This window comes from Rattus norvegicus, chromosome 1 (genome assembly GCF_036323735.1).
Source record: "Rattus norvegicus strain BN/NHsdMcwi chromosome 1, GRCr8, whole genome shotgun sequence".
Taxonomy (NCBI): domain Eukaryota; kingdom Metazoa; phylum Chordata; class Mammalia; order Rodentia; family Muridae; genus Rattus; species Rattus norvegicus.
Window position 1 is genome coordinate 17,286,086 of NC_086019.1, and position 27,547 is coordinate 17,313,632.

At 40.9% G+C, this 27,547-nt stretch overlaps 1 protein-coding gene across 2 annotated transcripts in view; it reads right to left on the bottom strand.

Annotated features, from left to right (window-relative positions):
• Window positions 1-26,743, bottom strand: part of Pde7b (phosphodiesterase 7B) — a 318,757-nt gene extending 292,014 nt beyond the window's left edge. Inside the window, exon 1 of one of the 2 annotated variants that reach the window (XM_039082864.2) lies at window positions 26,256-26,743. In XM_039082864.2, the coding sequence (XP_038938792.1) occupies window positions 26,256-26,276 (21 nt within the window). In that variant the 5' untranslated portion in view covers window positions 26,277-26,743. 2 annotated transcript variants of the gene reach the window in all.
• Between the last annotated feature and the right edge of the window lie 804 nt (window positions 26,744-27,547).

Consider the following 27,547-nt stretch of genomic DNA (forward strand, 5'->3'; position numbering starts at 1 on the left):
GTTAGAACAGCTGTACCAGTCAACTCTGGATCTGAGAGAGCCTGCCTCAAAGAATAAGGTGGGAGGATGCTCAAGAAAGGTTCCAGATGTCAACCTCAGGGCCCCCACAAGCACTCACACTTATATATGTATCATACGCACACCAACGTGTCTACATGTATGAACACCACAGACAACACTTCTTGTAATAAGGACTACAAATCAGAGTTTGTGCAGATGGGTTATTGATTTGAAACGTTAATAATGACTAACCACCTTCATGTCTTCCTATCTGTCTAATTACTTACAATATGCCTTATGTTGCTTTTGTCACCCTGATAAAGGGGAAGTAATGCCCTTCCCAATGAACCACATGTTCAGCTCTTATCTCAGTAAATTTTACTATCATTCTAAAGCAAGCATTCTATTCCAGGATTAGCAGAACTGCCAGACGTGTGTGATAGCATGTAAAGGTTATATAAGAGGGCACCTAAGAATCCTTCAAAGATAATCTAGGCCAAGAGAACTTATAATGAACCCCCTCATAGAATACTAAATTACTCTATGAAAAATGTTCTGAGGCTATTCGTGGGTTTTGGTGTCAATTCTGTAAAACCTGGGAAGAAAGGGAAACCTGACACTGTGAGAAGGCATCTTAACTCATCCTTCTGCGGTTTCTTTCTATCATCCTTCACGTCTGTGGGTGGCTTAGGACTTTAGAGGTGTTTTCTGTTTGGAGGGATCTTGAAAAGTAGCCCAGGTTTGCTTCAAACTCACGATCCTCCTGCCTTAGCCTCCTGGGTGTTGGACATACAGGCTTGCGCCATCATACCTAGAGCAGATGTGTTTGTGACAGAGAGATTTAGAAGCCTGTAGTGAGGTGAGAAGGAAGTGAGATTGACTGGCAAATCCTTAGGGCAGGTGTCCCTCAGCTCCAGCTGGCCAGCCTTACTGAAAGCATAGGAGTCAGAGCGTTCATTATGTGGGGTATTGTGCCTTTGGACTGTGAAATCTTATGCTTATAAAATGAGTCTACCAACGAAAGAGTAGCTATAGAAAAATTAATTAAAATCTGAAGATCAAAAATGTTAATGTGTTAGATAACCTACCAAGACAGAAAGATTGTTATGCCAAGCCTTTCTATTGAGAGAACAAAGTTTAAACGAGAAAATCTTTATCAAGCACACAATTGTGTGAGCCTGTTGATTGTGGCTCTTTCAAAAACAGACAAAATAGAAGATTTGGATGTGGACAAAGAGGACAGAAAGCACATTCCCTCAGTAGCAGCACGTAAATGTGTAGCACATTTGCATATACACACACAGAGACGCACATATACAGGCACACACATGCATACAAACATGTGCATCCACATACATACACACATACATACACACATGCACACACACATGCATACACAGACACACATGCATACACACACACACACACACACACACACACACACACACACACAGAGGAATGCATTTTTTATACAGCATCCATTGTGGAGTTGCTTAAGGCTGAACCTGAAGGTGAATTACCAAGGCTGTCTCCGATCAATGTTTCTTCACAGTCCTCGATTGTCTTTAAATCTCAAAATCATGCATTGGCCCTATGATAGATAGCAAGAAATCTTGAAGTTGAGCTTCCCTCTATGTGGGTTTTGTAGCAGATTTCTGGTTAGATAGAATAAAAAGGAAATTAGAGATCTCACTGGTGCGTGTGTGTGCGTGCCTGTGCATACATGTAGAGTCAGAGTACATTCTCATGTGCTGATCTGAGGCTTTCATCTTGTTTGAAACAGGGTCTCTTATTGTTTGCAGCTGAGTATGAGTAGCTGGCCTCTGAGCTTGTAGTTCTCCTGTTTCTGCCTCCCATCTCATAGTAGGAGAACTGAGAATACAGATTCAAGCTCAGATTCATACATGCACACCAAGTGCATTAACCCCTGCATCATCTCCTAGTCCTCCACACTCTCTTTGTTGATTTATACCCATGTTCCAAATTCATGGACTCCCTTATGGGTAGCCAAGGAGCCCTTCCCTTGCCTGGCTCTTGTGCACAGTAGGAAACTGCTGTCTTTGCTGTGTCTGAAAAAGAACAGAAAACACACTCCTCGTATTTTAAGAAATTCGTGCAAACATCCCTGCAAATCTTTCCCATGCAAATGACCCCATAAGCCCTTTACTCTGTGTTTCAGGGTCTTAACTCTCTGTGCTTCACTCTCATATCCTTGTGGGTTAGCTGAGCCTTTGAGGCGTCAACCCTCACGAACAGCATTGTGTTTGGTGGAACCGCTACTTTTCAGTTCTAGATTCTGAACCAAAGTACGTGTGTGAATTGGAGCTTGCCATACTGTCCAGTACAGAGAAGGATATAGGACACAATTTAAAACGGTTGGTGTAGTATTTGTGCCCACCTCATGCTAAGTAGGAGGAAGCTGATTAATACCACAGGGTCTCTGTGCTACTCTCAAACTTTGGCGGGAAACTCCTGTCATCAGGGTCCAGGCCGGAAGCCACAGACCCTCAACACTAGTGGTGTATAAAGAGGCTTTCATGTCGGCAGGCCTTCTGAAGCGTGCACTCTGGCTGCTCTCCAGCGATATAGGGCAGCACAATGTCAAAACCAGATGTGCACTGGAGTCATTTCCTGGCCCCACCTTCTCTCCCACTCTCTCTCGCTGGTGTGGTCTTACCCTCCACCCTGTCCCTCTTCACATTGTCACCCTGTGTGGCTACAGGATTAGCCAGTCTATAAACAGCACATACAGCAGGGAGCCTGTACCCTTGGAACTTCTGATTTTCTCACTTCTGTTTCCCTACTGGACATGGCAAACTTAGTGTGTCTTACACGCGGCTCTTGACTTCTCATGCCTCTCTCTTTGCCCATCTGATCCCTTTCAATAGATCCCACGCTGGTAAATGTGAGCCTCGAAAACTTAGCTGACAATACACAGTGTGGTACTTGTCTTGTTACCAAACCTGAATCTGCAAACAAGTATTCACACACAGACAGACAGACAGACAGACACAGACACAGGCACACACAGACACACACACAGACACACACACACACAAAGATACACACATGCAGGCACACACACACACATGCACACATAACGATAACAATGATAACACTTATGCAGGCACGTGCACACACATACACACACACACACACATGCTTTATAGAAATTTTGTAAGGTTGACACCCTTGGGGTCTCCAGTTCTACAAATGACAAAAACCAACGGCATATTCCCTGTGCTGAGGAACAAACCTGGTCGAGGTGGAGTCAGATATGAATGAGTGACCAGGCATGGTAGCATAGCCACGTAACTCTAGAATTTAGTGATGGAAGCTAGAGGGTTAGGAGTTCTGGGCCAACCTCAACTACCGATGAGTTCAAGAACAGCCTGGGCTAAATAAGATCCTATCTCAAAAACAAAACAAAACACAATGAAAGGACAGGAAGGAAGGAGAGGATGAGGAAGGGAGGGAGGAAGGGAGGAGAGAAAGTCATTGGAGAGACCGTTGTTCTTCACGTCTGATCTAGTCTTCTTGGCTCTACCATTGGTTCCCGAAGGCAAATACTGCCCACTGAGCCATCCCACAGTCTGAGCCCTAAACCAAGCTATTCTCATCTCATCTGGCCCAAAGTAAACATCATCTGCTCACAGCAGACGTCCCAATCTTCTGCCGAATAAGCCATTCATTCCACATGTGCCTGAGCCGTCATTTTAAATCTGCCCCCACGGAGCAAGTGATTTCCTGGCTTCTTTCACTAAATTTTCTTCTTACATTTACCAAAACAAGAAACCAGCTGGTATATCTACTGACTTGTGTGCTGTCAGTTTTCTCTCACTGTAATGGAAACTCTGTAGAGACAGGGGTATTGTCTGTTCCTTTTCTATATTGTGAGTCCCTAGCCTATACTAAGACTCCAAATATGTGTTGAATGAATGAATGAATGAATGAATGAATGAGTACACGCATGAATGAGTACAAGCTCTGTTACTAAAAAACAGCCACTGATGTGAATTAATCAATGGAATCTCAGCTTGCTTATAAAAATGAGAACAATCACACTTTTGTTGGGGGAGTTTCTAAAACTATTTGAGTGATTAAAGCAGGAATCAGATTTTTTATAACTATGTAAAAACAATATTATATTCATAATTAGTGTACTATCCTTTGTTTGTGTCTATATATTTACCTCATTAGTCTATCTTTTTAACAGGCTAAATAAGAAATACCACCCCCACAAAGACCCAACAAAGAGAACTTCAGACCAATTTCCCTTATGAATATCAATGCAAAATTACTCAATAAAATTCTCACAAACCGAATCTGAGAACACTTCAAAATGATCATCCATCGGGAACAAGTAGGCTTCATCCCAGGGATGCAGGGATGGTCCAATATATGAAAATCTATCAACATAATCCACTATATAAACAAACTCAAAGAAAAAAAAACACATGATCATCTCATTAGATGCTGAGAAAGCATTTGACAAAATTCAACACCCCTTCATGTTAAAAGTCTTGGAAAGATCAGGAATCCAAGGTCCATACCTAAACATAGTAAAAGTAATACAAAGCAAACCAGTAGCCAACATCAAACTAAATGGAGAGAAACTTGAAGCAATCTGACTAAAATCAGGGTCTAGACAAGGCTGCCCACTCTTCCTCTACCTATTCAATATAACACTCGAAGTCCTAGCCAGAGCAATCAGACAACAAAAGGAGGTCAAAGGGATACAAATTGGAAAGGAAGAAGTCAAAATATCACTATTTTCAGATGATATGATAGTGTACTTAAGTAACCTCAAAAATTCCACCATAGAACTCCTAAACCTGATAAACAACTTCAGCAATGTGGCTGGGTATAAAATTAACTCAAATCCTCTACTCAAAGGATAAACAGACTGAGAAGGAAATTAGGGAATAAAGGCCCTTCACAATAGTCACAAATAACATAAAATACCTCAGTGCGACTCTAAACAAGCAAGTGAAAGATCTGTATGACAAGAACTTCAAGTCTCTGAAGAAAGAAATTGTAGACATCAGAAGATGGAAAGATCTCCCATGCTCATGGACTGGCAGGATTAATATAGTAAAAATGACCATCTTGCCAAAAGCAATCTACAGATTCAATGCAATCCCCATCAAAATTCCAACTCAATTCTTCACAGAGTTAGAAAGAGCAATTTGCAAGTTCATTTGGAATAACAAAAAACCCAGGATAGTGAAAACTATACTCAGCAATAAAAGAACTTCTTGGGGAATCACCATCCCTGACCTCAAGCTGTATTACAGAGCAATGGTGATAAAAAAAAATGTATGATATTGGTACGAGACAGGCAGGTAGATCGATTGAATACAATTAAAGACCCAGCAATGAACCCATATACCTATGGTCACTTGATCTTTGACAAAGGAGCTAAAACCATCCAGTGGAAAAAAGATAGCACTTTCAACAAATGGTGCTGGTTCAACTGAAGGTCAGCATGTAGAAGAATGCAAATCGATCCATTCTTAATGCCCTGTACAAAGCTCAAATCCAAGTGGATCAACGACCTCCATATAAAACTATATATATACTTAAACTAAATAGAAGAAAAAGTGGGGAAGAACCTTGAACACCAGGCACTAGGGAAAATTTCCTAAAAAGAACACCAATGGTTTATGCTCTAAGATCAAGAATCAACAAATAGGACCTCATAAAATTGAAAAGTTTCTGTAAGGCAAAGGACACTGTCATTAGGACAAGACAGCAACCAACAGATTGGGAAAAGATCTTTACCAATCGTACATCCGATAGAGGGCTAATATCCAATATATACAAAGAACTCAAGTAGTTAGACTCCAGAGAACCAAATAACCTTATTAAAAATGGGGTACAGAGCTAAAAAAGAATTCTCAACTGAGGAATATCAAATGGCTGAGAAGTACCTAAAGAAATGTTCAACATCCTCAGTCTTTGAGGAAATGCAAATCAAAACAACCATGAAACTCCACCTCATACCAGTCAGAATGGCTAAGATCAAAAACTCAGGTCACAGCAGATGCTGGTGAGGATGTGGCGAAAGAGGAACACTCCTCCATTGTTGGTGGGATTGCAGACTGGTTCAACCACTGTGGAAATCAGCCTGGAGGTTCCTTAGAAAATTGGACATAGTAATATCTGAGGACCCAGCTATATCACTCCTGAGCATATACCCAAAAGATGCTCCAACATATAACAAGAACACATGCTCCACTATGTTCATTAACAGCCTTACTTATAATAGCCAGAAGCCGGAAAGAACCCTGATGTCCCTCAACAGAGGAATGCATACAGAAAACGTGGTAATTTACACACTCATAGAAGAAGGGGGAGGGTGGATGGAATAGAGGTTTTATGGATGGGAAACTGGGAAAGGGGATAACATTTAAAATGTAAATAAAAAACGTGAAAAAGAAATACCACCCCCCCAAAATGGTACATGTGTTGATGTTTTAGTCACTTGTTGGGAGTTTTATTGAGTGTTACTGTGTCCTGGATTGAATAATCTATTGATAGGTCCTTAGCTGAATGGTCTATTAGAAGGAGACAATTCACTGGGAGAAAAGAATCATTGTGGTTACATATTTGAAGGGTAGTTATTATCCCTGTTCTCTCTCTCTCTCTCTCTCTCTCTCTCTCTCTCTCTCTCTCTCTCTCTGTCTTTCTTTCTCTTTCTTTCTTTCCTTCTCCTCCCTCCTCCTTCTCCTCCTCCTCTTCCTCCTTCTCCTGTTCTTTCTCCTTCCACCCTCTTTTCTTCCTCCCCTCCCCTTCCTTCTATGAGGGGAGAAGTTTTGTTCTTTCACATACATACTCTCTGCAGTGAGAAGAAGCCTATTGCGACCTTAAACTGAAACCGTCAACCATAATACATCATTCTTCCTTTAAGCTACTTTTCTCCAGTGTCTTGTCATAGTGACTAAAAACTATCACAGTAGTCAGTGTGACACATCTAGTCTAGGCTTATTAGCAGCTTGTTATTTGTGACACATATTTTCCCATCAACCCAAAGAAGTCTACATTTCCTCAATTCAAAGATCTAACATATCTACTTGTAATTTCAGATTATAAACAGATATTATATACCTGTCATCTTAAATATCCACAGATATATACACATAGACTTAATACAGCCACATATTTATTAATATTTGTCTATTTCTGTCTAAAATTTATCATGTCAATGGCCTGACTACTGAAATGTACAATTAGCAAGATATCTTCAAGCTAGCACAGCAAGAAACAGAGATCTGATTATTTTCTTGAGATTCCTATAGTAAAATCACCACCACCACCACCACCACCACCACCACCACCACCACCACCACCACCACCACCACCACCACCACCACAACAACAACAACAACAACATCCAGCCAGCATACCTGAGGAATATTGGGAAAACTAAATAAGATGTTGTAAAATACTGAGCCCCAAAATTTAATTTCACCTAAGCATGTCTGAGAATTTACTTAGGGTTTCTACTGAATACAGTTCTGATGTTATGTGTGTGCTACATCAATGGCAGAATAGTCCACCAATTATAATTTTGGGGTCCACAACAGCCCTATATCCATAGTTTTAAAATATCACTTTCATATATTGGCTCACTAGTGTTTCGACAAAATATAGACATTAGAGGGATGATAGTCAACATATTGAATCACTGTACTGACTAGAGATGAATAATTAAGCTGTCTAAGTAACTACCACTGACCCAGGACAAGTGGAAGGATCCCAAGAATCCTTCTTGACTACATCAAAAATGATACAAAGCAAACAAACAAACCTCTTCTATCCTGAAAACCTAACTGGGAGATATCAAACCTCTTTAGAGGCCAACAGCTCTCTTGAAAATTCATTTCTCAGAAAATAAAGTCATCGTCACCTCTTGGGATTGTGTTAATAACTTAAGCACAGGTAGAAGTGACCGAGTCTATGAAGTGTTACTTTTACATTTTAAACCGATCACTTAAACTAAGCTTTGAAAATTCAATATGAAGATTACTTAACATCACCGTTTTGTATCTGTGTAAAGATGAAACACTAAATATTTGTTGTAGTGAGAAGAACACACAACGTAAGGGCTGTTTTATAAGAATTTCAGGAGTAGTCAATTAACCTGCACAGCAGCACATAACTGCTGCCTTTGTTGACCTACCTACCCAGAGTTTGCAATGACTCTTTGTTCCTTCTAAACTGATGTTATAAAGTTTAAAAAAAAAGTCTTCTCAGCTTAAAAATTTATGGCAAAACATAAATCTCAGTCCTTTGGTTGAAATATTAAGATAATTTTCTTTCTTTTCTAGTGTTACCCATGAAATAGGTAACATTTTGCAAATCTTGCTTTCAGTGTTTTCACATTGACTGCCATTTTAAAATGGTTGAATACTAAACTTTTGTTTCAATTTTATAGTTTATATTGTGAAAGTAATAAGATGCATGAGAAGTCTATCCTAAAAAAAAACTTATCCTAAAAGTTATCGATAGCAAACATTTTTCTCATTGTTTTACTATCCCTCCTCTCATGCCTGTATCTATTTTAAGCTCTCTATATGAATCATCTATAAATAATCAGCTATTGAACTCTAGGTTAACGCATTTAAATGCACATTTACCTGCGCTTCAAAGATTCCTTAGCCCTGAGTGAGCCTGTGTGAAGGACAAGGAAAACATAATGTCCTAGAAGAGACAACAATCCACTGTGACAACTAACAAATATAGAACGCCGAAGGCCCACTGCATCTAACTAAGCCAGAACTTGACAACTGCCAAGCTTACTGCAAGGTGATCTTATTTGTAATAAGGGTTTGCTAATTCTACAGGAGATGGCGAAAAGACAATACTTTGTGCATCTGCCACACGTATTCAGAAATACTAGATTGATTTACATAGAACTGTGAACTTGGATATACTTTGGGTAATGGAGAAAGTCACCCGAAAGTCATTGTTCCTAATTTACATCAGAGAACAATTGTGTAAGGAAATATTAAATGCCCTGTGTGAAAGTCAGGAACCAGAGACAAGGTGCTACTGTGTTGTAGACAATCCCTTCATCGGAATGTGACTGACACATGAAAAGCAAGTGGTGGTGAATGATACTTTGGACCCTAAGGTCTTCAGCGTATTGGCAACATCAAAAGGAATGGCGGTCCAAGCACTACCAGTAGCTAACAAGACAGTATGTACTCCAATAAGATTGGAATCCTTTTGATTTAAACTGTTATGTAACAATATAACGGCCACATTGAAAAATAGAATATCAACGGGTGATTAAGCTGCTATTTAGATCACAGATGCACGAGTACTGTTTTTAAATTTATTTCAGACACCAAGGTAAAACCTAAGTAACCGAGACGCACAGACACAAGGTTGAGAATATACTCTTGGTTCATATGGAGTCTTCTAACGCTACATAGCATTCTTCATGGGGTTTCTCCAGCTCTGTTCCTATACGCATTGAAGGGAGCATGGAAGGGAAAGGAATATAGTTGTATAATCAGTAAGTCATCAAGAAATCAGTCACTGTCTCATAGCTTAGTTCCATATGGATTAAGACAATCAAGACAGCTAATGTCACTGGTAATTTTATAGGAGCAAATGTACTATCTGCAAAACTACATCATACACAGGCTCAAGTCTCTCTTATATATTTCTTTCTTTCTCATATATATATGAAAATGAATTCATATATACATATACATATATATATATGAAATTATACCCAGAAAGTAGAAGTGATGTAGATACTAAACAAATTTAATTAACACGGTTCTAGAAACTTGAAAAATCACAGAGAGAAAAATATTCAGTGCAATGTGATGTGAGAATGTGTTAGACAAAAGTAAGAATTTTGGTAGAGATCTAAGAATCATAAAAGTAAAATTAAAATGTAAACTGGTTCAACCACTCCGGAAATCAGCCTGGTTGTTCCTCAGAAAATTGGACATAGCATTACCTGAGGACCCAGCTCTACCTCTCCTGGGCATGTACCATATGCTCCACCACACCATCAGGACCCATGCTTCACCATGTTCATGGCAGCCTATTTATAATATCCAGAAGCTGGCAACAACCCAGATGCCCTCAACCAAAGAATGGATACAGAGAATGTGGTATGTTTACATATTAGAATACTATTCAGCTATTAAAAACCAAGACATCATGAATTTTGAAGGAAAATGGATGGAACTAGAAAATACCATCCTGTGTGAGGTAACAGAGACCCAAAAGGACATGCATGGTGTGTACTCACTGATAAGTGGATATTAGCCAAAAGTTCAGAATACCCATGATATACCTTACAGACTGTAGGAAGCTTAACAAGAAGGAAAGCCAAAGTGTGGATGCTTCAGTGCACTAGAAGGGGGAACAAACTAATCATGGGGGACAGAGGGAGGGAGGGAGGGACCTGGGTCAGAGAGAGGAGGGGGAGGGGAAAAGATCAAGTATGGGGACAGAGAGGAGGGACACCCAGAGGGCCAGGAGAATGAATCAAAATATGCAGCAGTGGGGGCTAGGGGACAGAGGAACCTCTAGGAAGTCTCAGAGACCTGGAATGTGAGAGGTTACCAGGACTCAGTGAGAGTGACCTTGGCCAAAATACCTAACAGCGGGAAGACGGAACTGGAGAGACCACCTCTAGTAGATGGACATGGCCTCAAGTTGAGGGATGGAGTTATCCACCCATCTTAAAAATGTTCAACCCAGAATTGTTCCTGTCTAAAGGAAATGCAGGGCCAAAAATGGAGCAGAGACTGGAGGAAAGGCCACTTAGTGCCTGGCCATCTTGTGATCCATCCCATGAATGTACACTAAATCCTGACACTATTACTGAGACCAATAATGTACATGCAGACCGGAGCCCGGCATGGCTATCCTCTGAGATGTTCAACAGTGTCAACTAACATGGACTCTTCAGAGCTCCCATATACTACGCCAAAAACCAAGAAACACACATGGGCTGGTTCATGGCCCTGGGCACACACGTAACAGAGGACTGTCTGGTATGATCTCAGAGGGAGAGGATGTGCTTAATCCTGTGGAAACTTGATGCCCCAGGAAAAGGGGATGCCGGAGAGGGAGGGGAGGGGGTGGGAGGGTGGGTGGGGGAGCACCCTCTCAGAGGTAGGGGAGAGGAGGGATGGGATGAAGAACTCTTGGAGGAGGAATTGGGAAGGGGGCAACTTTTGGAATGTAAATAAATAAAATAATTTAATAAAGATTTTTTTAAATGTCTATGACTGAAAAAAATCATTTAATGATTTAATAATTAAAAATCATTTAATGGGTTCAGTGGCAGACTATACAGACCTGAAGAAAGAAATAGTGAGAAATTGATCAAAAAAGAGCATCAAGCAGCAGTTGTGGGGCCTGAATGGGTCAGTGCTAGGTCCTCTGTGTGTGTGTTATGTTTGTTGGCTTGGCGTTCTTGTGGGACTACTGGCAGTGGAAGTTGGGGTGTCTCTGACTCTTTTGCCTGCTCTGAGGACCCCTTCCCTCCTCCTTAGTGGCCTCACCCATACTTTTTGTGAGGGTTTGTGTCTGGTCTCGTATCTCGTTGCACTGTGCTCACTTGCTGTCCCTGAGAGGCCTGCTCTTTTCTGTGAGGAGGGACAGCAGAGTGGATCTGGGGTAGGGGTGATGGTGAAGAGAACTGGGAGGAGGAAAGAGTGGGGAAGATGAAATTGAGATGTACTGTATGAGAGGAAGATAAATTCAAAAGGTGGAAGACATCAAAAATAAAGAACACAGAGATCAAATGTAAGCGATGGGGTCGATTGAAATGCTTAACGACAAACCAAACAATTGTAACACGTTTGCCAATCAATAGATGGACTTGTAAACAATAAACTGGTCCCAAAATTTATAATTGATATTCTTTTCAACTAACTGATAAAGAAGCAACAAACTTCAAACTAGATATGATGCAAGGATCCAGCCTCACACCAGGTTTGGGTAAGAACTAGAGACCAAAACAAACAAAAATTCCTCAGAATCAGCTGAGGAAAGAGTTGGTTAACCAAGCCGACATGTCTCTAGACCGACAATCCAACAGGAGGTGGGGAGAGGGAGGGAGGAAAGGGGAGGTAAGGAGGGAGGGGGAGGAAGGGAGGGAGGAGGGGGAGGGAGAAGAAGGAGAAAGAACAAGCAGAAGACCCTAGGAAGTCCAGAAGACCACTAGAGGATGCTGGGAAACTCACATTCCAAGAAACTGGAGAACCTATTCATTGACACTGATGCATTTCTAAATGTGTATAATCTACTTAAATCATAAATTATCTATAAACAAGCCCACGTGGAACAGTGGAATTGAAGTTGTAGATGAAAGATCTTCACAAAGTAAGTCCTGGAAGAGCACTGTTGAATTCTAATGCACGTTCTCAGATCTTCTAATGCTAACACTTCTCAAACTGTTCTGTGCTATAGGGAGTGGAGGAACCCCATCAAATTCATTTGAGGATGTCAGTATTATCCTGATTTAAAAGCCAGCTCAAGACACAACAATAACAAAAGAAAAAGTACAGCCCAATGACCCCGATGAACAGAGACACAAAAATTCTCAACAAAATTCTTGGAAACCAAATTCAAGAACACACCAAGATGATCATCACAAAGCAGGAGGTTTCTTCTTTGCATTGCAAGGTTAGTTCAAAAAAAATTATTCACCATGTAAATAATCTCTAAGGCAGACATTTTCTGATCATCTCTACAGAGCAGTAAAAGCATTTGGTGAAGCTCACTCTGCCTTCATGATGGAGTCTTGCAGAAATTAGGAACGGATAGAACATACCTCGAAATAATAAAAGCAATATCTGAAAAACCTACTGTCATTGTCATACAAAGTTGGGGGTAGGGCTGGAAAACATTTCTAAAATCTGGAAGACAAGGGTAACAACTATCTTCATTTTTATTCACTATGGTGCTCAAAGTTTTAGTCAGAGCATTAAGACAAGACAGGATATAAAAGGGATAAAAACAGGAAAGAAGGGAAATTACCCCTATTTGCAAAAGACACGATTCAATACTTAAAAGGCTCTCTAGACTCTAAGAGGAAACTTAGATTTAATAAGCATTTTCAGTAAAGTTGTAGTGCACAAAATTGGTGAAGACACAGAGAACACCTGGCTGCGGGCTGTCCAGCCTCCCTGAGAAATCTACAGTACAAACCTACACACCGTGGGACTCCCAGCCCAACTCCTAAATCTATGACGCAACCCTGCACATAAGGCTCAGGGAACACTCCAGAAGAGACTAAGAGCCATAATGTGTGCAGCGTGGTAGTGTCTTTGATACATGACAAGGAAGTTACACTGATGATACCTCAACGGTGTGGTTGCCTAAAGAGACTGAAGCGTGATGTCACTAATTGACACATGGTCATGAATGAAGGGATTCTCACAAGACCCCATTCCTAGATGAAGAGCTATAGACAATATCAGTCTTCTCCAGCAACAAGCCCCCCCCATAGGTTATCCAATCCCAAGCCATCAGTCATAAAAACATACACATGACCAACAGTAATGGACTCAGAAGGCTATACTTATAAATTTATAAATAATACATAATATACTATAATTAAATTGCAACAGTAATGAAAGAATAAGAGGCCACACTTTTAAGAAGGAGCAGGGGGTGCAGAAAGAGTTTTAAAGAAGGGTGGAAGTTGGGAGGAATACAGCACTCGTATATGAAAGTCTCGACAAATATATACAGTCTTAAAAACTCATTGGCTTCATCTATAGCAATAAGGAACTTTCAGGGAAAGAAAATAGGAAGAACACCTCATTCACAATCACACTCAAAAATAAACTACTAAGAAAGATCTCAGATATGAAAAAACTATACAAGAAAAACTTTAGGCCACTGGAAAGTGAAAGTAAAGACGATGGAGAAAACTGTTCAAGTTCCTGGTCATTGAATTAATAGTGTGGAAATGGCTGTAATGCCTAATCTACAGACTCAGTGCAATTCCCATTAAACACCAGGGACAGGGGCTGGAGAGATGGCTCAGCACTGTTCTTATCCAGAAGACCCAGGTTCTATTCCCAGCAGCCATATAGCAGCTCACACCCATTTATAATTCCAGTTCTAAAGGATCCAGTGGGTTTTTTTCCCCTCTGGCTTGCAGATAGGAGGCCACATACTAAACAGGTCTGCATGCAGGTAAATGTCCACCAATACACATAATTTTAAAAATAAAAAATTCCAATGCCATTCTTCAAAGAACTGAAAGGAAAAATACAAACGTTCATATGGATACACAAAATACAACATACAGCCAAAGCATTCGAAGTAGGGAAAAACTCTACTGCTGAAATCATAAAACTTGACCTCAAATCATACTCCAGAGTGATCATAATAAAAATAGCTGGTTACAGGCATAAAACGGACATGCAGACCAATGGCAAAGGACAGAGGTCCCAGGAGTAAGCTATAGACACCTAAAGCATCAAGAACATACACTGGGAAAAGGCAGCCTATATCACCAAGCAGGGCTGGCAAAACTAGACATGTACCTGAAGAAGAATAGACTTAAGCTCTCATCTATCACTGTGGGAAAATCAACTCGAAATGGTCCAAAGACCTTATCAAAGCTTACTAGAGCTGAAACTATTAGATCAGTGGTTGTCAACATGGGGATCATGACCCCTTTGACAGGTGAATCACCCTTTTACAGGGGTCACAATCAGATATCTGGCAACATCAGTAATTTACATTACAATGCATAGTAGTAGCAAAATTACAGCTATGAAGAAAATAGGGGTCACAAAACACGAGGAACTGTGTTAAAGAGCTGGCTGCAGCATTAAGAAGGTTGAGAACCATTGTAGTAGGGCTCTCACAGGGAGGACACATGAAGTTATAGACATAGACAAGAGCACTAACAAGATTGTACTAACAATGAATTGTTTCTAAAACTAACAGATGGATCTATGTGCAATTTAAAAATTATATATATATATATATATATATATATATATATGCATGCCTAGAATAGACAGCAGAAAGAATGGGAGAGAAATATTTGAGATTCGTGATATAGAATGTGTTTTAAGAGGATAAAGGGCTTCATTTCATACATACAAGACCCTGGGTTTAATCTCCAGTAGTGCACACACACGCACGCATGCATGAATGCACACATGCAGAAAGAGAGACAGAGACAGACAGACAGACATATGAGTGAGAATGACATATCCCAACCAAATTAGGTTCCTTCTACTATTTCAATTTGATTTGACATTCAAAGCTAACAACAAGAAAGTAAAAAATAAAAAAAAATCATACGTTTGCTATCAGAAAGAGTACTTAATAAGTTAAATGCTTAGCCCACAGGGGATAAAGGATTTTTGTCTACATGTTATGAAGAATATTATTACCCTTAATTCAGACTGCTGAGGGCCCTCCTTCTGTGACGGGGACAGGGATAATATTGCCCACTATTGATCTTTTGGTGGTTTACTAAATTCTTAGCCAGTAAATAAACAAAAGGTATCAGTATTAGATATGAAGACAGATGAACACCAGTATTTTTGGATAATATAATTGGTTAGAAAATAAAAAGAATATATAAAGTACTTTAACTCATTAGTTTAGTAAGATTGTGGCTAGTAAACTGTACACACATAAACACACACACACACACACAGACACATAATTTTCATGGATATTGGAAACAAAAAGTTGAAACTGAAGGGGTACCATTTAGATCAGATCAAAATGCCAAGCCCCTACTAATAGTTAGAATAAGGGATGTCACAAAGCCAGATAGACGATACGATTGAGAGAAGGTGACAAGGACCTGTGAAATGGAAGTGGGTACAGTATGCTTATAAACCAGGCCCATGAAAGACCTCAGATTAACTTGTACCCCAACTGTCCGCTTGCCTCGTTGGTTGGTTGGTTCCGTGGTGAAGAATCTTACTTCTAAAATTCATGTAGAAATGCAGAGAACCTACGATAATATCAAAGAGCAAGGCAGGACATTTTGCCAATGGAAGAAATGTTTATGCCAAAAAAGTGTGAAGGGTTTTTAGAATTCAAATATAAACTAGTGGACTTGACAACAAAGGTTTTCATATGCTTGTGATTCATTTAGTCAGGACAACCTTCACCTAAGACCTAACAGACATGCTGATGTAGGAAGGTGAGGGAGAAATGGATTCTTGGTCAGAGCGTCAAGTCTTAAACAACTTTGAGAAGTTCTGAATTTCCCACTAATGTTCAACAGGATCTCCTAAGGCCACATAGCTTTATTTCTAGTGGCATCCTCAGCAGAAATAGAGGGACTATGCTTCTAAACACTCTGGTCAACGCTTTCTTCAGTACAGCGGACAAATGTATTCAGATGACTAAATCTCGTGTGTTAATTCAAACAAACAAAACACAACTTCACGAAGCAACAAGTCTCAAGACACAACATCAGATGAAAGAATGGAGATGATGTGATAGCATGGTGATGATAAAGAAAGTCATTGTCTCCACTTGAGTAATACGAGTTTTTTTGTTTTAAGGAAAGGTCCATTGTGGAGCCCAGCTTGACCTCGAACTAACCATACATCTCACACTTTGGCTCAAACTTGCAGTGTTCCTCCTATATCAGGATCCCAGACGCTGCCATCAACCAACACTGACAATTTAAATGACACCCAGAGATATGGAGGTTTTCTTACAGTGAGTGAAAGATCAATACATTTATAATTTAGGTTATATGCGCGATCGTTTAATACAGAAGAGAAAAGCCAAGAAAACAACCCAGGTCGTTTTCTACCGTCACCACATTATATTTGAGATTGGGCAATTAAAAAAAAAAAACCTATCCTTACAGTTCTGAAGATTGGGCGGTTCACAAGCAGAGTGCCAGCAGCTGGTGAGCTGCCTTATAACAGAAGGTGAGGTGGTAAGACGAAGCCACTGAGAAAGGATGGAGGCGAGACCTGGGCATGTTTATGGCAACCCCCTTCTCAGGGTAAGGAAGCCACTCCAATGATCACACCAAACCCTTCATGAAAACTGCCCCATGAACTCAATGCGTTTAACAAAGCTCTACTTCCCCATGTAGCTACACTGGGAGTCAAACTTCCAACACATCAATTCTGAGGAGAAACTTCAAACTGTAAACAAAAATATATTCATCACAAATGTTATAAGGCCTCAACAGAACACTATTCACGTAATAATTCAAAAACCCATACAAGAAAACAGACAGCTAGCTGATAGGCTTACACACTTACTACTCTGTTCTCTATACACTCAACAAATAAAAGACCCCCTCCCACATCTCTTTCACACTTTAGGAGACATACCACAAACACCTTCATCTCAGAGACCTTACTAGAGAGAGGAGAACAAGAGTGACCCTCCGGGGCGAATGCTGCCTGAGTGTTCTTGTAGCCACTAGAACAAAGTAGCCTCCTGACGTTTGAAGCATCAACTTCTAAGGTATTGAAAACGAAGGAGCGTTATTTCTCTTTACTTTGGAACCTCATGTGTAGAAATACAGTTAGAAGAGTCCTTTAACGTCTTCTTAAACAAATATTCTTATGCTTTGTATAAATAAAACGTTTTCCAAGTCATGCTCAGAATGAGTGGAGACGAACTGAAAACACGTAAGAACATTTAAGACTTGTCAGCAAAGAGCAGAAGTGGAATCCTGGCTCCGTGAGTTGGGATCCCTTTCAGCCCCGAGTTCCTTGCTTTTGAAGTAGGCTAGCTGATCCTTGCTTAACAAGAATGATGTGCTGCAAGTTACATTTTGGAGACACAAAAACCAAAAATGCTAACTACCTTGCCAAGAGCATCATTGTTACATCAAGAACCCAAACTCGGGGTTTTCGGTTACAAATTCAGGGCTCTTAAAAAAAAAACGAGTGGATCTTCTTTTTCTCTTCCTGTTTTTTCTTTTCTCCCACCACACAAAACATATAAACTTATTTTGCTTTAGATTACATTTGCCATTTGATTCAATAAATATCTGATGCATTTAGTTTTTGAAGCTTTATGTTCGATGGGACAATACATGTGAATTCACTATGACTTCCAAGTCACCTGTTAGTTTTGACAGGAATGTAGACGTTAAGATTTTTTTCCCAGTGATGCTGGAGATCAGACCCCTGACCCCGACCTTTGCCTGTTTCAGACTTGAGAAGGCCGGTTCTCTGTACCTCTCTCCTGAAACTGCACTTGAACACTGAGGCATCGAAATCAGTTAAAAACAGGAGAGAGAGAGAGAGAGAGAGAGAGAGAGAGAGAGAGAGAGAGAGAGAGAGAGAGAGAGATCATTTGTTGTATTTATAAGCTCTTGAAGGACCTTTCTAACAGTGATTTTTAATAGAAGAAAGTATAGAAGGATATGTTGGATTGTTCTTTGCACAGACATCCAGACATCCATTCCCTTCTGTTTTATCTGAAGTTAAAGATTATTCCTCTCTCCAAATAAAAAACCTCAGGAAATAGGAAACAAACTCCCAGATATGTTCCGTGATGAATAAAGTTTCTCAACTGAATGAAAAGCCAAAGTGAAATTATGTTTTCGTTTCTTTGAAAGTGCGAAGGACGCAGGAAGAGGCACATTTCCATCACACAGGAAAGAACTCTTTCTAGAGTTAGTGACCTTTTCTAAATCGGCGCATTCTTTAGACCTCCATCTTGTTGGGGCATCCCCTCTCATGAGAATGTTGTCTACACTCGCGGATGACTGAGTTCTTTCTTCTCACTGGACACAGCTGGAGACTGGCATAATGGGAAAGGGAAATGAAGGTATTTTTTTCCTCATGGAAAAACCAAGAAATGCATAAATCATATTTAAACAGAACCACAATAGTTGTTTGTATGCCTACAACATGAACATATTAATATAAGTAATGTTTTCTAAATAACATATTAGGGTATACATTGATTTTAAAAGTTTCCCTAAGATATATAGTTTCCTTCAAGACAATTTGGGAAAATTATAAGCTTTTTTGGTGCCTAATTAACCTGAAAATTAAGTGAAACTGAACCAATTTAAAAACAGGTAATTTAGCTGATTGCTCAAATGAGCGAAATGTATAACATATATTGGTATAGACAGAAAGTTTTCATGAACACCATGCCAAGCTGGAAGGAACTTTGGTCTTGACAAAGCTCCTCATTCTTTACTGAGGAAAAGCAAAGCTAGGGGGATGATGGTGGCCCAAAGTTACTCAAGCTGCCCTGTCAAGTTCTCCATGTTTCCTGTCCATGACTCTTACTTCCAGAACATTCTACACTGTTGAATTCTCTATGATCTCATGTCTATGACTCTTACTTTCAGAACATTCTACACTGTCAAGTTCTCCATGTTTCCCGCCCATGAATCTTACTTCCAGAACATTCTACACTGTTGCGGTCTCCATGTTTCCTGTGCATGAATTTTACTTCTAGAACATTCTATACTGTTGAGGTCTTCATGTTTCCTGTCCATGACCCTTATTTCCAGAGCATACTGCACTGTTGAGTTCCCAGTAATTTCCTGTCCACAACTCTTACTTGCAGAGTATTCTCTCTTTTTGGCAGTTTCAAAACACATGATATAAATTCAGAGCAAAATAGAAATCCCCTTTCCTTCATTTCTTAGCATTGTTTTCAATGTCAAATACCAAGCAATGTCACAAACATACCAGCAAAATGGTTTCTGCTGTAAATGCAGGAAATGTGTAGGGGAAACATCAACAACTCTATATAATCTACACAGACTAAGTTTTTCCCCTCTGCATTTCAAGTTCTCCTATTAGATGCATTTATTAATTTTTGTCACACTTTTCAATCTAGATTTCCAGATATTTTCTCTGAGAATATACTAATATTCTACATATTTAGACAAATCTCAATATAGGTATTTTACTGTCTTATATATCTGAAAAATTGCTACAGATCTTTTGGGTACAGGTCTACTTCATTCTCTTAAGTAACAGTGTCATTTAATTACTTGGATATAAAATAATGACGATTCATTTATTATTGGGTTCAGCTTGTTTCTGATTTTTATGTAACAATGCAAAAATAATTATACTTTTATAGTAAGATTGATAGAGTTGGGAGGTATGAGAACTATTGACATCTCTAGATATCAAAATTTGACCAACTAAAGCTTATGATCACTTCCCATATCTACACCTTGGTCTCTGGAAACATGTACCTCATCCCTAACCAGCTGTGGCCCTCCATCTCATAAAGAAACTTAAGAGGGAAGACCCAGAGTCCCAACTCTTAAATGCCCCTTAAATGGGCACAGCAGTTACTAGAGGAGGGGAAGGAAGGACAGAAGGGAGAGAAAGGGAGGGATCAGGAAGGCAGAACAGAGAGGAAAGTAAGGGAGGGGAAACAATGTAAAGAGGGAAAGAAGGAGCAAAGGGAGAGAGGAAGAAGCTTCTGATGCTGGACAAATTACTGGGTTACTGGTTTCAGTTATTGTTTTCACACTCTGAACAGGTCACAAATCTCAATGCTGTCCAGATAGTGTTGTTGATAGGATTTATATATATATTTTTTACACGTGGAGGTAATTACAGAATATTATTTAAAATTACCTGTGCTGAATAGACTTCTATATGCTATCAAGCTGTTTCTAGGTTTATCTGAAATAACAAATCTGCTCTTTATCCTCCATGCTTCAGCTGTTAATCAGAAACCTTCACTTGGCAGAGGCGCCAGCTGCCATGGCCACACAGGAAGGAGCAGTGTCTGGGTGAGGGTCGTTGAACTACATCAGAGCCAACCAGTAGGATGAGGCAGCGTGCCGGCACCAGGGCTCATGCCTCACAGTAGACATGACGTGCGTTCAGTTATTCTCTAAAGGAATCAGAACTGGAACGTGAACGATGCCAAGGAAAGTAATATAGAAACTCAAGAATGACTGGCATGTATGAAAAAGATGTCTGCCTTACAACATTGGTGTCCCATCTGTCTCAAGAAATGCCCCAGCAGAGAGAGGTACCACTTCACAGGAGTAAATACGGCAAAGGGAGAAGACTTTCCCAGTGGAGAAATTCTCCAAACCCAGGGCTTATGATTGCTTCAGCTTTTCCTTGGTAATGTGATTCTCTTGGAGGAAGAATTAGATAAGCTTAAATAAGTACCTGATGCTAAGGCACAAAGAAGAATGGTGAGGAGAAGGGATGGGAGAGGTGGAAATACTCCATCCAGGCTAATGGTTCACTATGAACCTCGTCAGTGTAAAGAACAGAAAGGGACACAAAAGTCACCAACAAACCTTACAGACAAGGAAACCAAGGTCGGTAGGACTTAAGCTGTTAAGTTGGCGTAAACTCCAACTGTCGTTTTAGATAGTCATATGCGCTGTTCTCCAGGAATGGATATGAGAAGACTCTTCAGAGATGGTGGGTGTCACAAATGAAACCTACCTTAAAATGGTTTATAAGGCTAATTAAAGAAGGGTCCCTAAAATAAATTGAAGAAATCCTCAACTCTTCTGCCTAAGAACTTAGAAGGTGCCAATGACTGTGTCTTTAAACGAAGGACAGATTAAATAAAGAGCTGAAAACACAACTGGATGACCTTTGAGAAAGGGCTATTTTCAGATGACCTGGATGGACGGCAAAGGAATCAAGCCCCTTAAATAAAAATTTATTGACAATAAATAACTTTATATGTTAAAAAAGAACCCTTAACACAGAAAAAGAAAAGAAATTTATTTCCGCAATCTTACCCAAGTAACCCAGGGAGTTCTGGAGCCACTGTCAGAAGCTCCCAGACACTGAGAATGCTTCCCTTAGGGTACACATCACATTACATCATGGCTGCCAATTCTCCCCATTCCTGTCAATAGTTGTTGGGATCTGGGACTACTGTCAACATCTCCAGAGGATTCTTTCAGAACCTCAAGGAATAGTGAAGAAAACCCCATGCTTGAGTTTTATTCTCCATCTCAGACTTATGAATAAATAAGTCAATGTATGGCAAAGCCCAGGCAATCCTCACCATGCTAGTTTTTAAGATACAACCACAAAAGAATAACACTCTTTTCGCCTGACCATGTTAGGTGCCAATATGGACAAAGACTCACTTCTTGTAGTCTAACTTGCATTCGGCTGCCTCTTCTGTGTTTTTTCTTTTTACTATCTCCCTTCCAAACTTTGAGTGTGTGTGTGTGTGTGTGTGTGTGTGTGTGTGTACGCATGTGGTGTACTGTGTGCAAATGTATATGTGTGGGTGTATATGTTTGTGCAGGACCAGAGTTTGACATCCTGTGTCTTCCCTACTTTCTTTCTTTCTTTCTTTCTTTCTTTCTTTCTTTCTTTCTTTCTTTCTTTCTTTCTTTCTTCCTTTCTGTCTGCCTTTGTGTCTTTCTTTCTTTCTTTGTGTCTTTCTTCCTTCCTTCCTTCCTTCCTTCCTTCCTTCCTTCCTTCCTTCCTTCCTTTCTTTTGTTTTGTTTTAATGAGACAGAGTTCTTTCCTGAACCCAGAGGTTGCCTTTCTGGGCTATGCTGACTAGCTAGTGAGCTCCCAATCACCCTCCTGTTTCTGTCTCTCGGGTGCTGTGGTTATGGACACATGCTGTCATGCTCAGCTTTGACATGTGTGTTGAGGACCTGAACTCAGGACCTCATGTTTGCTCAACAAGTACTTTATCCACAGAGTCATCTTTCCAACCCCAACCTATAGGGTTTATGCAGGTGAGGGCTGGCACAAGTTAAGGCGAGGCCTATAATTGGACAGTAAAAAGTAAGGCGGGGACAAAGTTTTTGTAAGGCAGGAGGAGTAGAACCAAGATGGCGGCAGAGAAGGATGACCCAGATCCCTACGGCCTTAAATGGCCACAGGTAGTTATGAATATTTCTTATATCATTATCAATTGGTTGTGAGTTTATTACGTGGACATTTGTGGGTTGAGAATTTAACATATAAATCTGGTTGCTAAATTACAAGCTTATTGAGTCTTGATTTTAATGGGTTGCTGGGAGTTACGACTATAACCATTAGGGAGCAGATGCTGGGGATGTAAAGAGAACGGCAGTGGCTACCCTCTCAGCGTGAGCTGGGATGGGGCTTAGTGAGTGAGACGCTTTGCTGAACGAGATGAAAATACCCTACAATGCCTTATGGCTCAGTGATGCCAGACAGTGAGGGTTTGAGGGTTTTTATAATGTTTACCGCAACACCAACCTGTCTTTGTGTTTACTTCAGGTTAAAATTCTTTGACATGCTGGGAGCATGACCAGTAGCAGTAATTCATTTGTGATATTATGAATAAAAGTTTGACATGTTTCACATTTACAAATAACAACACACCCCTGGTTGAAAGTAAGAACACTATAAAAGGTTTGTCCTAAAAGAATGTTAGAAATAACCTAACCCAACAGTTTGTAATATAGATGAAGACATCAACGTCAGGAGTGACAGAGTGGCCTAGTGTCAGCCACTCTGTGGGTGATGCCTGAATGAGGAGGGCGTGTGTCCTGGGCCAGAGGGTCCTATCCACTACTCCCTTTAGTTCAGTCTCTTAATTAAAAGTCAACCTGTTCAAATGGTAATAATCCTTGGGGGTCGGAATTTGAATGCCTTGATTTAACATTAGAACATTGACACACTCCTCCTTGCTAGTCAAATTTCTAAACATGCCTGGTATATAGACATTAGTCACTTTGGGTCCCTCTAGTTCCTTTTCTTTCTCTTCCTCGCATCTCAATCTGAACCACTTTCACATCTACTAAGAAACCAAGTAGGCACCACGTCATGAGTGAAAGCGAGGATGCCTGGAGGGGCCTGGTGCTGAGCCTCCAGGACACTCTTATGGTGAGAGAGCTGTGCTCCTGGAGTGCAAATGTCACAGAAATGAGTGTGCCACCATCAGGAAGTAGTTATGGAAGTGGCTTCACTACAGTGTGAGGGACCAGGCAAATCATCAAATGCCAAAATTTTACTTCCCCAGGGAGCTGTACCTGGTAAGAAACACTCCTACCCGACTCAAGATCCCACTGGGCTACGTGAACTTAATCCTCAAAGGGTGGTGAACTCTTTGGAAGGTTCACGTACACGGAGTGTTCCTTCCTAAGTTGTACACCGCCTCTGAATTGTAAGACAAACTACATAAGACAGCTCTTAACTAGATGTTCACGAATCGCCTCTGATGCTTAAACGTGACAGTTGTCTGTAATAAAATGAAGTATTTGTAGACATGAGCCGGATTGGTTTCTTGCTCAATAAATTCCAACACTATGCTATGTGAGCCAACAGCAGTTTCCTTTGTGATCTGAGCCAGGCAGACAAGTTAGACCTTAGAAGAATGGTCACTGGACAGAGGCATTTCCAGGTGCTACATTCCCACTTGGAGGAAGCTTGGCCATTTTCGTTTTGCATGAACACCCTCCTTCTGGAGGAGAATAACACCATCTGATGTTGGGATGACCTTGTCTTGATCAAAACAGTTAAAAATTCCAGGCTTAAAGTTATTTTAGGTAGCCTACAAGGTATGCTTGGTAAACTCTCGGCACATCTTTGATTTTTTTTTCCGTCCTTGTCCTAAGTAGCTTCATTCAAAAAAATAGTTTCCCCGAACCACTTTGCTGAAATACGCTCTTGCTGACGTTGGCACACGCTCAGTTGAGTGGGGCCCTCTTAAATCAGACAGCTCGGAGTCAGGTAAAAAGCCTTGCGGAGAGAGTTTGGACTTGGGAGTTGCTAGTTAACTTTGAGCTCCTACTGGCAGTAAGAAGGAACTTCGTTTTATTGGAGCAAATGTCACTCCAGACAGCCCCACTGGCACCTCTTTGTTTCACCAGCCAGCAATAAAAGATAAAGCCGGGCAGGAAATGGAGGAGCTGCAGTCGAGCATTCGCGACACACAAAGTCCTTGTTTCCCCAGCAGGCGCTGCGGGAAAAGCAATTGCCCATTCACAGCACACTCTCTGCAGCTTGCAGCTCGAGCTAATATGTTTGCTGTTCTTAACTGGGTACCTTAGGCGGTTAACTGTTAACCCTTGCGAACGCAGCGTTCACGCCTGTGTTCTCGGGGCTCCTGAGACTGACCCAGTTTCCCAGATTTCTAGTTCTCAGTGTTGAGAATAGAAACTTTAAGGGGAACAAGTTGGAAATTGTGGAGTGGGGGGAATGGTTCCGAATAATTCTGCCTCATCTGTTATCGCATAACTCTCAGATAAGGAAGCCCACGTTAACCATGTACTATCTGTGTTGCTTTTATGCAAATCGACTGCCAGGCAGGGAGGATTCGAAACAAGGTCCCCTTCCACACAGAGTAATGTGGGGCCGAAAAACGTTAGCTCTGAGTTCAGCTGTGTTTTCTGAAGCCGCAAGTGAGTTTATGTGTGTGCCTGGCTTGCCTCCCCTCTTGCAATGGTCTCTCTGGCTAGAGCACACCAAGAGCTGAATTTTCGGTTGATTAATTAGTCCCCAGGCTCCATCACTTAAGTCCCTAATTAAATACCTGACTGCGCCTTCAAACCTTTCAGGAAGAGAGAATTACCAAACCTTGCAGTAATGATAAAGTTTTATTTTCCTTTGTAAATAGTAAGACTCGAATCATTGCCCATGTAACTCAAACTTACATCTCCCCGGTTAACTTTAAGACTGAAAATAGGCTTTTTATAATATGCAGCAAGATAATAAAGTGGATTTTTTTTCTCAACACCCCCACTCCCTAGTCCTCTACCCACTCTCTCTGTTTCCTCTCACTGCCAGCTGTTTCCTAGGGTAGTAAGTACCTCTTTCTTCATTTTGAGGTCTGCTCCCCACCAACCAGCAAACCCAAGAGAAATCGAATCAACAAATCGACCTGATTTTCTCCTCCACTGGTCACAACCCTTCACCAACATTTTCTTGCCCCGTCCTACCAAAATTGAAAAAAAATGACCCAATTCTAAAAGGTACAATGGAGAAGAAATATTGCACTCATTTAAAAACATGTGTGTGTGTAGGGGGGATGGGAGGGGGCTCCTCAGTGAGGGCTCAAAGTTCAGAGAATGCAGAGTCCCCTGCTAAATCCTGTTGCCCTCAAAGAGTTAATCCAGGGCAAGTGACAAGGCTTAGTCCGTTCACTTAGAAAAAGGAAGGAAATTCAAAAGCTGGTTGCTGTAGGAACAATCACAGACAAAAAAAAAATACACCCACATATATACACGTATATATAGGTACGAGTCCATTTTCAATTAAAACAAAAACCCTGGGGCCTGTCTCCCTGTGACTCTGTACTCTCAAGGAAAAGAACTTGCCGCTTAAAATTGTTGTACATACCTCAACCATTAAACAAGACATTTAACCATAGTGGCAGTTCTGTGACCTTTGAATGCCGTGAAATCTCTGAGCGGTGCGGCTTGTTCATGAAGACTTGTGCTGCAGAATCCAGCAACCTCATCCAGGATTAGCAATAAAATTATGTAAATTTTATAAAAAGAAAAAGAAAATATTTCTTAAAAAAAAAAAAAGAAAGGAAGGAAGAAACGCCAAAGGACTCAGAGAGTTCGAGAAAGAAGGGAGAGAGAGAGAGAGAGAGAGAGAGAGAGAGAGAGAGAGAGAGAGAGAGAGACTCTCTCCGGGTGAGGACACCACTTTTCTCCCAGCCGAGTGAGCAGCGCTGGGACAGAGCCGAGCCTGCTGCAGTGCCCAGAGCGAGCGACTGGCTGGGTGAGCAGGCAGCCAGCCTGGGAGGTTGGCTGAGTCTGTCAGTTGCCACAGGCAAGGAAAACCGGAGACCAATCGGCTTCTGCGCCCGGCAGCTTACTGGAGTGGAGCTTTTTCTGTTTATGTTTCCTCATTTCGCGAGTGACGTCAAAGGGTTTAGTTTTTCCTCTGCATGTGCTATTAATTTTAAAGTACTGTACTATGGGAAGAATGCGTGTGCGCGCCTGTGATTAGCTGAAGTGCCCCGCTCTCAGGAGAACCCGAGAAACATTTTCTACATTCGGAAGCAGTTTTTTTTTTAAGAGTTTAAATTCTGTGGCGTTAGATGTTTTAAAATGATAGAAACAAAAACAAGACAAGACAGGCTGAGCCAAGCGATGACAGCAAGCTTCCTATTTTGCCTTGTATGAGCTGATGTTGCACATGCCCACGTGACAGCTTGTTGCTTATTTCTGACTAACTCATTTTTATCTTTAGCTAGAAAATTAATTGTTCATCAATCCCTAGAGCAACCCACACAGAACTGTGCAAAAGGGCTGGAGAGCTTCAGTAGGTGCAGCGAAGGAAGGAATCCACTTGGAGGAAGCTGGTGGTCCCTGCTTTGCCCTCCTTCCCACAGCTCCTCAGGCAAAGTTATTAAACAAGGCTACCCCAGTTCATTCCCCACAAAAGTCACTTAGGAGGCTGGACACCGTGAGTCCATGCAGGCGTGCCTGGGGTAGCTGCTTCCTCTTCCAAAGTGTACTGAGGTACAGATATTCAGGGAAGGTTCCTCCGCCAGGGGCCCCAGCTAATCCCTGTATTCCTTCCCACTCCTGAAAAATCTCTGCGCTTCCCATCTGTTGTTCCTGCCTCCCCCGAGTTCTCCCCACTCCATCCCCACCCTCGATTCTATGAGGAAAACC